Source organism: Apteryx rowi, unplaced genomic scaffold, assembly GCF_003343035.1.
Source record: "Apteryx rowi isolate R43461 unplaced genomic scaffold, aptRow1 scaffold_140, whole genome shotgun sequence".
Lineage (NCBI taxonomy): Eukaryota > Metazoa > Chordata > Aves > Apterygiformes > Apterygidae > Apteryx > Apteryx rowi.
The window spans coordinates 798954-814197 of NW_020447642.1; the positions used below are offsets into that span (position 1 = coordinate 798954).

General features: G+C 37.8%; 1 protein-coding gene across 3 annotated transcripts in view; it reads right to left on the reverse strand.

Annotated features, from left to right (window-relative positions):
• Positions 1–15244, reverse strand: part of RSRC1 (arginine and serine rich coiled-coil 1) — a 169819-nt gene that overhangs the window by 80022 nt on the left and 74553 nt on the right. For all 3 annotated transcript variants that reach the window (XM_026057809.1, XM_026057810.1, XM_026057808.1), the window contains one exon: positions 4808–4844. In XM_026057809.1, coding sequence (XP_025913594.1) covers positions 4808–4844 — 37 coding nt within the window. The remainder of the gene's footprint in view (positions 1–4807; positions 4845–15244) is intronic.

Below are 15244 nucleotides of genomic sequence, written 5' to 3' on the forward strand. Positions count from 1 at the left end.
AGTCCTTCAAGAATATGTTTGATCAGTCATATGTACTGGCTACTTTAAAAATGTGAGCACCCAAATTTAAAGCTTACTAAACATGTCCGATTCTCTGCTCTATACGGTGCATTTTTAATCAGGAGTAACCATTTCCATGATTGTGTGACAAGTATAAACCATTTTCTGAATTCTGATGACTGCGTTCCTCAGTATGGTTGATAGAACATCATGAAAACTACCATTTATATTCCATATGTCAGATAAAATTGACATTTTTTATGAATATCAAAGAAATCATCTAATGTTTATTTGACAGGAATACTTTACAACTACCTTCAGATCCTCGGTGTTCTTTTGCAGCTATGTATTTGTATCTTGAGAAAATGCAATTTTTTTAGTTGTATCCTCACACTAGCCAACGGCATTAAGGGCTCAATGCAAAAAGATCCAACAGCAATATCCACTGTATGTCTACAAAAATAAAAATATTTCTATTCTAAATAGCAGGAGTTGGCTCAAATAGTTAATTAGTTATGAACGATAGTTTTTCTGTGCAACCTACATTTAACATTATTTTGTAAAAGACCCCAACTTGGTTATTTCTGAATGCCTTCAGACTTCTGACAAATTAGAAGTTAGTTATTTTTATAACCCTGCCAGAAAGACGTTAGCAGTGGCTGCATTTACATACTTAACACTCCAAAAGAAGACTCCTGCGTATCTACTATCCTTTGTCAAGGAAAGTCTTCAGAAGAAGACGATTCAATAAATAAAACAAGTTGAAGGCTTTAACGTTTACCTTATCAAATAGCAAACTAATGACTTACAAAAATTTATGTAAGCAAGCCACCTTGTATGTAAAATGCATTAACTCTATGCAGAATAAGTGAAAGACAGATGTGAAAAACAGGAATTTACATGGAAATAAATACAAACTTCCTTATGGCATCATAAGCTACAGACTAAAATCCACAAGGGTTATGACACCACCAGCACCTTGCAGCACCGTTTTTTCCCCCCACTAATTTGTCTACCTCCTGACAGGAAGAAATTCTACATGTACATTTTTATTTCACCTTAATTTCCCAGTTTTAAAAGACTTTCGCACTGCTAGACACCCTGTTGAAGTATACGGCTCCCGAGCACAGAGTCTTGGCCCATCACGGGAATGCACTAATCACACTGCCCAAGAGGAAGGAGAAAGCCCAGAGAAGCCATCCACGTCGGCCCGCGCGCGCCTGCCCACCCGCCCCGTGGGTCTGCATTTGGGGACACTCCACCAAATACGCTCTCTTCCCTTTTTGGGGCACGAATAGAATAAATTTCTCAACTCCATACTGCACTGCCAGTACTGTACTCCACAGTAATATCATTTCAATAGGAAAAAAAAAATGCACCCAACCCACCCGACATGTGCTGAGTGACGGTGAATTCGAGCTTGCAGAATATAATTGATCAGCATGGAATTTTGCCAGGATACTAAGATAAACATAATTACTCATATTAAGAGTGTTAATTAATTGTTTGTGAATACAAATAGTAGGCTGCTTGGTTTTATAGCTCATTAGAAAGCCAACAACTCTATTAGGCATTGCTGCCCAGAAGTTGTATTAGGATGCTGATCTGTAATCACCAGAAGTCTGATGCAGAGGCAGAGAAAGTCGGTGCAAAGTCGACCACGGAAATCACACGCCGAGAAAGAAAAGATAGTGGTACCTAGTGAACAGGTATTAACACTTTCTGGATGAAGGGAGGATTTTTTGACAGGTCTTTCGCAGAAAAACTTTGCGTAAACCACGAGCTGTCCAGAGGGAGCTAACCTATACCAGTTGCCCTGAACGAGGGCTCTCGTATATCCACCACGGCTCCGCTGCTGGCACCCGAAGGGTGAGCAGCGAAGAGCGCTCCCCGCGCCTGCTGGCGGTTATCGATTCCCAAGCAGCGCTGGCAGGGCCGGCACGGCTGGCAGACAATAACTATATGCTTACAAACCGCTGATGGGCTAAACAAGCTATTAATGACAGGTTGCGCTTCATCATTTAAAACGGGCAGACTCCGCTGCTTGACCACAAGGACAAGCGGGTTATTGCTTTGAAACGCTACACAAAGGCACGAAAGAGATACCGCTACAGGATAAACCACACGCATGGCTCCACGGGTCTTTTTCAGCATAGCTATTTTTAGAAAACGGGGCCTGTTCGGAGTGGCAAATATTTAATCTTCTATCCCAAGGTTGCCACAGTTTCTCAAAATTTGTACTCAGAAGAGGAATTAGGTAAATATAATTCAGCAAATAACCCAAACTTTTGGAATACACAACTAATTTTCCCCATTAAAATCTGTGTTTCATTCTCCTTTTTTTAACTAGCTAAAAAATTGCTTCTGAGTAGATTTAGCTATTTGGGATCCCAAGGGAGTGCAATTTTGACCCGTTTCTCAGCTAGACAGACAGGCTAGACAGTCCTTCTCCTGGCGCAAGGTCTGGAAGCAGAGCAGCTCACACAGCAAGGACAGCTCTAACCCGCGCGCTGAAACCCTGAAGCTGAGGAACAGCCACAGGAACAGCGTGCGCAGTTCTCCAAATACTTTTGCTCATTAAAGCACCTATCTTTAGCCTGAAAGTAATTCCAAATTATAATTTGTAAAATATTTATCACTTTTTCAAAAGTAGTAGTTATACTACTTTAATTCCATCATGTATGGAACTAGATGCTAGATACCAGGATAGCAGATGCTACCTGTACACATACTTAAACAAGTACTAAAACAGGCTGCAATCATGTGAATGGTATAGGCACGCAGATAAAAGGAACGAAAACATATAGACCATGTAAAGATTGTATCACGAATTGGAAAACACCTTTTATATATATGTATACGTATGTACATCTCTCTCTCTCTCTCTCTCTAAGATTTGACATGCAGATTATCCAATCAATATAAAGACTCTTCTTCTTTCATTGCCAACTTTGGAAAAAAATAGGGTCAAAACTTTCTTACAGGTACTTGGAAACGCAGTAGTTTAAGTTGTAGAACTAGTGCAATCAGGTGGCTTAATTTTGAGGAATATCCCTACGATTTATTGGGAGTTCAAAAGGTCTCTGTGAACTTGTTGGACATGAATACTCCCATCTGTGTGTGTCCTGGGAAACAGCGGATTTGCTTGAGCACCCATTCCCAGGCCAGATGTTCTAAGATCACAGGGAAAAGGCAAAAAGGCTCAAGAACCTGCAGGTTTCTGACAGATCTTTCACAGAAATACGAGACAACTAACGCATTTAATGAAGACAAAGTTTTATTCAAATACAGCGAGTTACCATGGCAAAGGGCTTCCGGTATTGTTACTCTCCAGAGCATCCTCCCCAAAATCCCAGCGAAACTCTGAGCGCCAGCGAGGGAAATCGCTGGTGCACCACCTCCAGCCCTGCCAGACGCGACGCAAAACCAGAGCGCCTCTTCCTCCCGAACCCGCTGCTTCGAGGTGACGTTATAAATCAGACCTGCAGCTCCAGCTATCGCAGCACTCCCAATTTAGAAAAAGTACCAGTCACGGCCATCTGTCAAGACTACAGCATCTTTATAATGCATTAGAAACATTCCCTGAACCCCTCAGATTACAACAGCCTGACACCGGCAGAGGAATGAAACATTTTAAAAATTTATTTAAGAGATTCAACTAGCATGCAAGATACCTAGGAAACTAGCAAACAAGATTAATTTTCAAACTGTTCTAAGAACTATTCGTGACACTCAGCTATTTGTTCCATTTACAGATTCAAAATACTAGTTGCAGTGGAACATTTAATACGCCACCACTATAAAAGGGAAACTATGCCAGAATATACATCCTTTTATTCCTGCTGTTAATCCCAGATATTGGTACACAAGCTTCTACAAATAGTATTTTCTAAATGATTCCCAAAATGGAAAGCAACAATGAAAAGCAATTTTTAAAAATCTGCATGCAATAGATTGTGATAAAATTTTATTTTAATAGCAGTATAGAACAGTTTATATTTAGATGTCATATGAAAAATTAAACATGAATTTAAACATTTCCCATGATATATTGAGAGAAGTATACGTACCATTAGCTGTGAAAATTTTGATTTAATGGGATTTAATAATCTGTTCAGATGAACTACTTAATGTTCTGATGATTGCTGATACTAACATTCTAAGCTCAATGAGTTTCAGACTTGTGACAATATTGTGTTTTTTTCCAGTTTTGATCAACTGATTAGTTTTTAATGCTAAGTATGTCTTGCTATCACTTGAGGTTTGAATATGTTTACTTAAACCAAAAATATTTTGCATCTCAATTATTATTTTATATTGCAGCACTGAATGGAATTTAAGTCAATACATTATTCATAAAGCAAAGACAACAGAAAAACACAAAGCTGTGCACTTCTTTCAAAGACTTCAAATTACTAAAACATACCATATTTATGCATGCAATATTTGATTATGTGTGTGTCTTTTTTTTTTTTTTATCACAAGTTTGTTGTTTTCAGATCAGGATATGCCAAAAATCCAACACCAAACAATTTTTGTTTATAATTAAGGCAATCATCAATCCAAGGATTGTAGTCCATTTTATTTTATCTCTACATCAAAAAAAGTAATTTAAAAAAAATTAAAATTCCCTTGAAATGGTAAGATAAATGAAAATGTAAGTGCCTTCACATAATAACAGTAAGCTGACCCTCTGGGAAATGGTTGACTTTCTCAATTCAAGGTATTCAAAGCTCATTCAAAAGTGTTCATTTGGAATGCAGATATCAAAGATGATGCAAATGTTCAAGAGAAAATTAAAACTTACCAGATGTTCTAATCCAGCTTTGATGTTTCCAGGCTCCCTATAACAGAAGAACAAAAGTTCTAAATAGTTGCTAAACCCTTGTCTACAATGATTTATGTTTTCTCAGAAATGTCAAAACCGTGTAATTTCTTGAGTATGTAAAATTTTTTACTTTTTATTCCTTAACCATTACAATATTTAAAGAGCATCCATCATCCAAATGAAAAACTGCAGGATTACTTAAAGCCTCAGGTTCTACCTGCCTTACAATTGCTATAAGCTTTAGCCACGCAACAAGACATTCCTTTAAAAAATATTTTAATGTAATTATCCCACCACTTCCTATTGAAATTAATAAAACAAATATCATTATGCACTGTCTTATCAAATCCACATTCAACACCTTCACGGCCCTGCTTTGCCACTGCTTCAATAATAAACTTGGTAAACATTTACAAAGGTGATTCAATCAATGAATCACGTACTAATTAAGGAGGTCACGGCAGGCGTACCGAAACGTTGCATTTTACTTCTGACAGCTGAAAAACATGAGTGTGCAGATAGGAAAATACAAAAAATGCTGCCACATAAACAGGATTGCAAAAATGGACCAAGCTAACAAAGTAAAAACGCTGAAAAGCAAAGAGAATTCAGAGCAAAACTTAATCCTTAACAGACGCTGCTAGGTACCGACACGGGCCAGCTTGCCAGCCGGGACCAGGAGAAACGGCTTGTCCGGGTTACACGGGAAGTGTTAGATGCCTCCTCTCTGCCACTTCAAAAACCAACAGAAACAACAACAAAACCCCAACCAAAAAACGAAGCAAAACCAACGGAAAACCCAAGCCGCCGAGCCGAGCCGAGGCAGCTGCCTGCTGCTTTCCTGGGCTCCGAGGTTACCTGCTTCCAAGCTTCAACTGCGCTTGTTGAGGACGACGGGCTGCATCCACGCCAAGCAGGGAGAAGCTGCCCCACAACTGTTTCAAGTAATTAGTTATTGAACTATATAATGTGGTGTAGATTTATACTTATAATATTACACATATTTCAACAAATTATTCACCTATATCGAACCAGCCTGGCTAAACCCCAATTCCTTTCCACTAAGACAGCAGCCGTGAGAGACTGAGCCAGGCTTTCTACTACTTAGTACAGGGAACGTAAAGTACAATGTGACGTTACACACAAAGGTAGGTAGGAAGTATGGGATTTTACTAAATACCGAAAAAAAGCTGCTTTCAAACACTCATTTTAAAGCCTCACTCTACTTCAGGCAGTATTTTATCATCAGGTTAACTGATATTACTGCAGTCTCAAAGATAAACACAGCACATGCAAAGCTAATTCCAGATTGCTTTCACGAATAATTTCACCACAGAAATTATCTTAGGCTTTTCAACACAAAGCTTTTATTTACAATTTCTCAAAGCTTTCAAGAAGTCTACTGCACACTTGTTCCTTTCAGATTTCTCTTGAAGGGAGTCACGGGAAAAGATGCACTTTTCTTGCACCATTATTTTTTTTTTTTTTTGAAAAAAGAATTTTTTATTCAAGTCCATACATTATTTAGGGAGAAATGAAGACTTCTGCATCCCCTCTGTGGGGCGAAATGGGCCAGGCAGGCTGGAGGCGGCGAGGCGGGGGCGGCCGCCGAGGCCTGCGCGGGGCCTGGCTCCCGCCCCGGCCCTGCCCTGACTCCATCAAGGTCCGTGCAACTCCTCCTGCCCTGTGCTGAAAGCAGGCTTAATTCAATTATAGGCCTCAAAACTGATAAAAATGGTCCTGAAGTGGAAAATGCGAAGAGATTATTGGCAAATGAATAAAGATTTGTATCGAACTAACACACAGGAGTACAGCAGGGCTTTTTTTTTTTTTTTTTTTTTAAATCATTCCCTGTCTTAAGTCTTCTGGGAACAGAGAGTTTCCCTTCCCCTCATGCAGCACATCGATTTCTGAATTAGACTGCAATATTAAATAATTAATATACTTGCCATGATTGATGTTTTGCATTAGTTGAATATTAGGTTATCAATCAAAATCCACTTGGTTTAATGTAATAATATTGAAAAACTGTCACTGGCTGTTCATCCAATTTGTAGTTGAGGCAGCACAGATAGTAATATTGGTGTAACACAAGGCTCTAACGCAGGAAATGCAGTGGTTGAACATACATAAGGCAAACATTATCACACTAACCAGGACAAGGTTGAGGTTGTCCTAAATAAACCTTGTGGCACCTGTCACTTGCAATGAAAACCTCTTTCCAGCCAGCGGCTGCCACGCATCAATCAGGCAACGACAGCTAGCGAAGCTATGGCATCACTTTATCTTTCTTGTTAAAAAAAATATATATACAAAAATATATATATATGCCATATATACACACACACACAAGTCTCCTATTAATACTGTATTTCAAATACTGTGTTATGCAAAATTAGGAACTGTTGCTACAGCTCAATCACAATGCATTCAAAGTGATTTTTAAAGCATAAACTAACCATAGATTATTACAGAATACATTAATCTTTAATACCATAAAACTGCAAATAAAAGGCAAGAGCTGTTTTATGCACATCCCATATAATAACGCTCCTATAAAGGAACACCACAACAAAGTTATATTAATTTCATATCATTATCTGGTAATAATGTTTTACACAGGCTTACTAAAATGAGTTTTAACACCACCACAGTACACAGGTCCCCCAAACATACACATTTACCTTTCAAAGTCTCCAATGCACGACATTTATTTTTAGTTTTATTAGGCAAGTTTGGTTTTATTCCTGCATTTTTTCAACTATCACATAAGTTCTGAAGTCGCATTTCCCCACCATAGTCAAGAATTTGTGCTGTAAAATACTAGTTGACATGCATATATTTTAAAAGCATACATTACATCCATTAAAAACAATAAGCATACTATTCATGCTAGTCCAAACATTAGCTTTTGGTAACGCTGGACAAAAACACTGCAGCTGAGCTAAATTTGAATCATGGCCATGGGGGACCTGTAACAAGCCAGGAATTCAATTAAGCAAGTGTAGCCAGCTTTTGGATTACTTAAAACCATAATGCAGACAACTAATTGAGATAGTGTTAACTTATTAGTGCTAGTTCCTTTGCCAATAAACTAAAGTCAAACAGAAATATTCACTGGTATTTGCTGAAAATTCTCACTTTAACTTGGACATATATTCACGTTCATAAAGTAGGTACTCGTATAAAACTAACCATTAATCAAGGGAGCTGAATAACGCAGTATCTTCAAAATATGAATATTTTAGCTATTCAAAAAGAATTTAAGATTTCCCAAATAATTTACCTTATTATAATTTTACAGCAGTTTCAGACACAGGAATTATAGGACCAATACTTGTTTTTTGCACATCTGAGCTAAACAAATCGCTTGGTACATTTGGACACGGTGCGCTGTTCTTCCACTGCTCGTTGCTAGTGTCCCCGCTGTGAAACAGGAGCCTTGGGGCCAACAGTTAAACCAGAAGGTACCAGACCTTCCTCAGGTCAGGGAGGACACTGGAAGAGAGGAAGGAGGAGGAGGAGGAAGAGGAGATGGATAAACTAGTGTCCGGGAGTGAGGGAAAGAAGGAGCAATGGGACACAAGTCTGGGCTGGATGTGGTTCCCAAGAAGCAGCTGGGACTGGATGAGGAAGGAGCCTGGGAACCAGCAGAGCAGCACGAAGTGCACCGGGCAGAAGACAGATTTGATGGGTGTGGGAAGGGGACTGGGACTGGATGGCAAAAAGCAAGCCCAGCCCAACCAGGTGGTTGTCAGAGAGAACAGGATCCGGTTTCTGGGCAACTAGAAACGAGGACAGAAGAGGGGGCAGTAGGAGGAAGGAGGGAGATAGGTGAGAAGCTGAGACAGCAAAGCTGGCAAAAAGAGGTTCTGATCATATACCAGGCCTCTCTGTTTAGCTCTGTACTAGATGGAGAATGTTACTTCATCCGCTCAGCAAAAATAACATATCTATTGTTAGCATCATCTAGATTGTAATAAAATCATGACCTCCTCTTCCTTAGCAGTTAAAAAGGTATTTTTCATTTTCTTACCCCTCACCTCTCCCAATGAAGCACCTGGTTGCCACACTATGTCCTGGTTCACCCCGTTATTTAAAGCACTCTGGAGCAAAGTGTCTTCAAGATGCTACAATGTTAATGTCATACTGCAATGCCAGTGATAAATTTTATGTTGTTACAGTGAAGCTACCTAAAACCAAAGTCATCTCAGAGGGATATTTTATACTTACCACCAAAATAGGCGACTGTGGCTAGTCTAAGCTTGTTAGTAGGTCTGTGTTAAACTCTTTAAAAAAAAAAAGTGTTAAAATAACCAAGCGACAGTTCTGAGAGTTGAGTTGAATTTGTGCTGCCATTCAGATTAGTGGCAACAAACTGGAAGCATGCTGCAATTTTTTTTAAATTTATTTCAAAATGAAAGCACACTAGTTTAGTTCACATTCTGCAGTTCTCTCAAAATTTTCTTGTATCATCCAACAAGTGCATCACATAATACTGTCAAAAATCTATCAACTATCATTTTCAAATGAATCCCCTTTTTTGTCTCAGTATTCTTCCTGGAAGAACCTCATCGTAAAAGAAGTTCTTGGAAGAACCTCATGTTTTCCTGCTCTCTATCCTCATGTTAACATGCTTCTGCAGGTTACTCTTATCTTATGGTCTTCGCTACAGATCTTCCTCTGCGTAGTGCTCACACCTATTTTCTCCTTCTGCATGCCATCAATCCCCACTTGTATTCTATATGAACAACTTCAAAAGAAACAGCTGAATCTCTTCAAAAGTCTTCAGAGATTCCCTCTGAGCTTCATCAGGTGACACTTAATATATTAAATACTTCAGACACTTATTGAAGAATAGCGTCTTGAACTACCCTTGACTACTCCACTGTAATCTGTTGTTACCTTTACTGTTTACTTCATTAGTTACCATCATCTTCTCTTGCTATTACCTACCTTTAAAGAACCTCTCCAATAGACTATTAAATTCACCAAGCTCATCTGTTTGGCAGTCTGTTGAGTATTTTAGAACCCAGTAAGGCATCTGAGTGCTGTAATCTTCTTTTGTATTACTTTGCAACTCTTGATACCGCATTCCAGGTTTTAAAGTAATGCCAGCCAGATTGCATTACTTGGCTTACCTAATACGAGCAACACAAAATGGGATAAACTCATTACGTTGAACTCAAGTTGTGTGTCAGTCTAGACTCTCCCCCTACCTCTGCGCTGAAGGGAGAAAAAGGGATAGAAGACAGAAATGAAAACAGGCCTTAGATGTTAGGAATTATACAAAGGGGGATAGTGAAGAGGATGAGGGAGGCTGCTACCTTCAACATACTAGCCAGTCCCTCTCCCTTTTTGAACTTCAAATGCTAAAGAGTCTCTGATGACCCAACACACCTATACAAGTGAGCAACACAGTATAGTTGCATTTAGCAACTATACTGAAGGTGACAGCAATGGGAGAAGCAGAGCAGTCAGCTATCTCTAGACCCTTATTTTTGTATATCATCTTTGTTTCAACAGACTGGCATCTGGAATTTGATTGTGGCCTTTGCTTGATAATTATCTGCTTCTGATAACCATCGTCTGCTCAAAGCTAATGTGCTAAGAGGTGCTTAGCTTGTCATTAGGCATTGTAAAAATACAAATTAATCTAAACCAGATTCAACTCCAACACTAGTGCTTTTCCTTCTTTGAGTTATAAAGAAAATTCTGAAAAGTAGAGTTTATCATTTTCTGGTCATAAGTGGAAATTATGTCAAAGGGAGTCTATGAAAGTAAAGAGGAGAAAATGATTTTAAAAAAGCTATTTCCTCCCACCTCTCTTATATAAACATGACGGAAATAAATTTCAATGTTTTGAAAGTAAACAGACAACACATCCAAACTATTACCACTTAAGCCTATTAACTAATTTAAATGGATTCTGCATTTATGTACTCAAATTGCTTCAAAATAAACTAGAGAAGGAAAAGATACACAAAAGACACACAATAAAACAGAGTCTTCTGGCACATCTGAGATACAAAACCTTTATGACCACCTGTGAAGCACAGCACTGAAAATCAAAATCCTCGAGACTTGAAATCTAGTACTTTAAATTTACACAAAGATTCCCAGTACTACATGCATCTCAGGGTTTCTTGATAATTGTAATGGCTTTAACAGTTCTGGCTTCCCATGTCTAAAAACACTGCTTTTCTCCCATCATTGGTAGATCAAACAAACAAACAGTAAAATAAATTGACTAAAATAATGAACATGATGTAGTAATGCAATGCCAAACTCAGAAAGGGTATAGGTAAGAAGAAACACAGGGCAGTAATCCGACCGTTATTCTGATGGTACAAAACATCTAGAAAAAGCAGCCTAATACTTCAGCTGAGAATCTTATTTTGCATAAAAGAGTTCAGCAAGACGAGATACAGCTAAGCGAGGGACTTTGTGCTACTCTTTCCCTAACCTTTCATGTAGAACAAGTTCCCATGGAGAAGGGAAACTGGTTAGCGAATCCTTCACTCCGACTGCTAGAAAAAAATCCATGATTTTTAGGAATAGTGTGAATGTTGGTTTGCTCTTACTTAATATCAGACTCAAATGGTCTGCAACTGATCCTGAACTGTAAGTCTTCAGAGTTGCTATTACTATGCTCAATGGTTCCCTCGTCCTGCTCACACTAAATTTATTTCACTCAGGGAAAAAAATGGTAAGAAGTTTGGTCAATTACTGATAAATTTAAATTTAATGAAGATTCAAGAAGATTATATAAAGGTCATTTACCAAAAGCAGAAAGAAAAGCAGAAGTTACCCCCTGCCCCCAAACACTCACAGAATAACTTGGAGAAACTGTTGAAGAACTCAGCAGAATATAAGGGAAGCTAAATTGAATCATGCTAAAACCAGGGACTTGAAACAGGACACAAGGTGAAGCAATTTCCATAATACGTTATCCTAGAGAGAAGAAAAATCAGTACCCAAGAGACCTTATCAAATATTCAAGAGGGGGAAAAAAATATATAGCCATGGCTCACAGAGTAAAATTCAAAATATTTATGCAATTGAAATAAACACTGAAACTAAATGGAGGAAGAAAAAACATAATACAGTGTTGATAGCATCAATATTTTTGAATAGACCCTACAAAACCCCCTTTGTCCCCATACATATTTCTCAGATAAGTGAGAGACCATATGGTACCTAGCCAAAATAACTACCCCAAAAAGCTCCCATTATTGTTGTACCAAGACTTCAGACCCGCTATGGAAATCGTATAAACGATCAGAGTAGGTTTCTTGGTGGTGGCTGCCATTCCTCACATAAACCTGGCAATTCAAAGCACCTAATAGTCCTTGGAGTTTTCATCTGTGTGGGTTTTTTTCCCTTCCCTCTTCTATGCACAGGGTTCTCTTCAGAAGCAGTAAAACCTTGTTAATCAAAGTTTGAATTCCCAGCAAACACGAGCAATTAAGCTTCAGGCTTTGGAGTGTCACTGTCTCTGTTAACCAGATTATGGGGTAGTCTTAAATAAATTAGACAGCTTTGGCCTATTTTACCTTTTCTGTAAAATTATTTAGTAGATATTCAATTAAAACACATCCTGTAGGTGAAAGTGTATGAAAACATTTCAGTAATGGACATTAGTAGTAGTAGGAAGTGCTGCTAATTAGTCTCAAAGTACAAAACTGATTACAAAAGTAGCAGAAAGCCCAGCAGTGTAAATGCACAGAACGCTGCCTTGAATATTAAACAAAGCTGAGCAAGGTTTAACGCTGGTAAACGTAACTATAGTAAAAACTCTCTGGACTAGTAAAGAGTGCTACAGGTTAATGAGGAACATATAAAGAGTGCACAATAATTATCATACCTAACACCTTACCATCTGGGTTTGGATGACTACAGAATATAAACACAGTTTATCAGCATCAAGTCTGGAACTAATTACGCGTGTATTTCTATTAGCATACTTTTAAGATAAATATTTAAAATGTTGTATTTCCCTCAACTGCACTCAACTCCCAGTATTAAAGCATATTAAATTTAAGTCTAAATCAGTGACAAAATTTACATGTTCTAAACTGTAACAATTTGAGTACAATCAATTTTCCATTTTCTGAAAGCTTCTAAATCCCTCTCATTCACCCAATTACTACTGTACTTAAACTAATGAAATTTTATTCTGCAAGAACAATACTATTCTTAAACAAATGTTTGAGAAATATAAGATTAAAAACTTCAACACAAAGAATAAACTCCTAGAGAAAAGATGCAAATAAAATTACTATCATAATCTTTTGTTTTTTATTTGCAAGTATAAAACTGAAGAGAAACAAAAGCATGGAACATAGCATCTGTCATATCAGAATATAAAAAGATGATCCTGGCACAAAATGAAAAAGCTCTAATTCATTTGCAAATCAAGCCTGCCAGTTCTATTTCAAGCTGGCGGTAACTGTCAAGAGTTAACAAGATAATCACTTTCAATCCTGCCTTCAATGGTACATTACACTGTTATTCCATTCAATAAGGCCGTTCTTTGGGGCACTAGATGAATGGTTTTCATTTCTAACTCGCACAAAAAGTTGCAGAAAAAATCCATGGGGCTTAAGAAAGAAATCCCTTTATGGGCATTTATCTGCCGGCACTTGCTTTTAGGCAAAATGAGATATTTGGATACATTGGTGTCCATTCACTTCCTCTATTCCTTCAGGCCCTTGGTCTGCTGATAAAAAAAAAAAAAAAAGAAAGAAAGAAAGGAAAAAGCCCCCCACACCTCACACAACACACAAGGAAACCTCAATCCTGTTTGTTTTGTTTTCTAAGAACTACCTATGCACATTAAACATCAAGAAATTCTGCAACAGTGTTTTGTAAATACTTCCGTATATCACAGACCACCACATCCCACTGAAGAATCATAGTATTTGAATGGACTGATCCTGGTTTATTTTCATTACAAATTGTAGAAAACATAGTCAGTGCCCATGAAAATTGTACTTAGGGAAATAACTAGTTCTTCATTAAATATTTAATAAATAAAGTCAACTATTAAGAGTAATCTTTCTGTAAAATAAGTTAACATGGAATATGTCTATATTAATTATTTGTAAGTTGTTTTTGAAGACTCCATATTACATATTCTTCCCAAATGGACAAAAATCTTACAGAAAAGATCCTACATTAAGTATTTAAAACTTGTTTGTTGGCAGACAACTTTGCACTAATCTCTGTAAAACAGCTTGATACATTTGCTCAAAATAAATATTGTCTGATGCTGTCTGCATATTAAAATTATATTTTACAGATATGAATATTATTGAATATTCTAAGGACTATAAAAGTGATGATTTAAGTCTTCTATACTAGATTTAGAAACAGATCACTTAATCTTTTCTCCTTCTCCCCCTTTTTTTAAATCCCTATAGATCCCCGTTCACACAACAAAGCTAATATCTACATTTATTCTCTTAGCTGAATTATGCTTGTCCAGTATCAGGTCTGTTACTCATATTCAATGCCAATCGACATACTAACAATATCCAACTGTGGATACATTATTTTTTTAATCATAAATCATTGTCCTGAAATTCAGGGACCCATCTTGTGAGACAGCTTCTTACATTATTTGCATACCTTATGGAGAATTTTTTTGATCCTCTCTATAATCCATCACTACAAGTCAGACTACTTCTTCTTACACCCCTAACACAAGTGTTTCTTTATAGGAAAAGTTTCTTTTAAGGAAAATCTAAACACTAAGTTACCGGCAGACTCCCAAGCTTTGGTTTTGTTCTTTGCACTTTAGAAGTTTCTTCAGAGGTTCTAAACACAGATGTTCTTATAATTAAAAATACTATAACAAAAAGAAAAACTATATGCCTCTATGCATGCATCATCAGAACACACTCATTTTTGCTCAGGACTGACCCTTTTCAATTCCGTATCAGTTTTTGGTAAAATATTCACCAGCAACTGTCCTCATCCCATATTGCCTACTGCCCTTCCCCCTCCCCCAAAAAAGAATATCAATTAAAGATGAATTAAAAGTTCACACTGTTTGGAGGGATCTGGAAAGGACACAGAAGACATTGCATTTGCTTAGAACAAAAATTACTAGAGAGTGAACGGACGGATTCCAGACAGCAGGTCAAGGCATATTAACTTCAGGTAAGACTAACACGTGCCCAAGAAAACCCCAAGCCTGGCTCACAGCCTGGAGGCACCTGCTTGTCTTGACGTCCCTTCTTCTACCAGGAGCAGTACCCTGTGGTACTGTAAAAGCAAACCAAACAGAAGAACCCCCCAAAGCAAAAACAAAAAACCAAACAGTGTTCTGTCCTGAAGACATTCAGAAGAAGAAGTTAAGAAAAGCAGCACAGTAATTCTTCAGTAAGAGTAGTTATTTGTCTCTAGCGT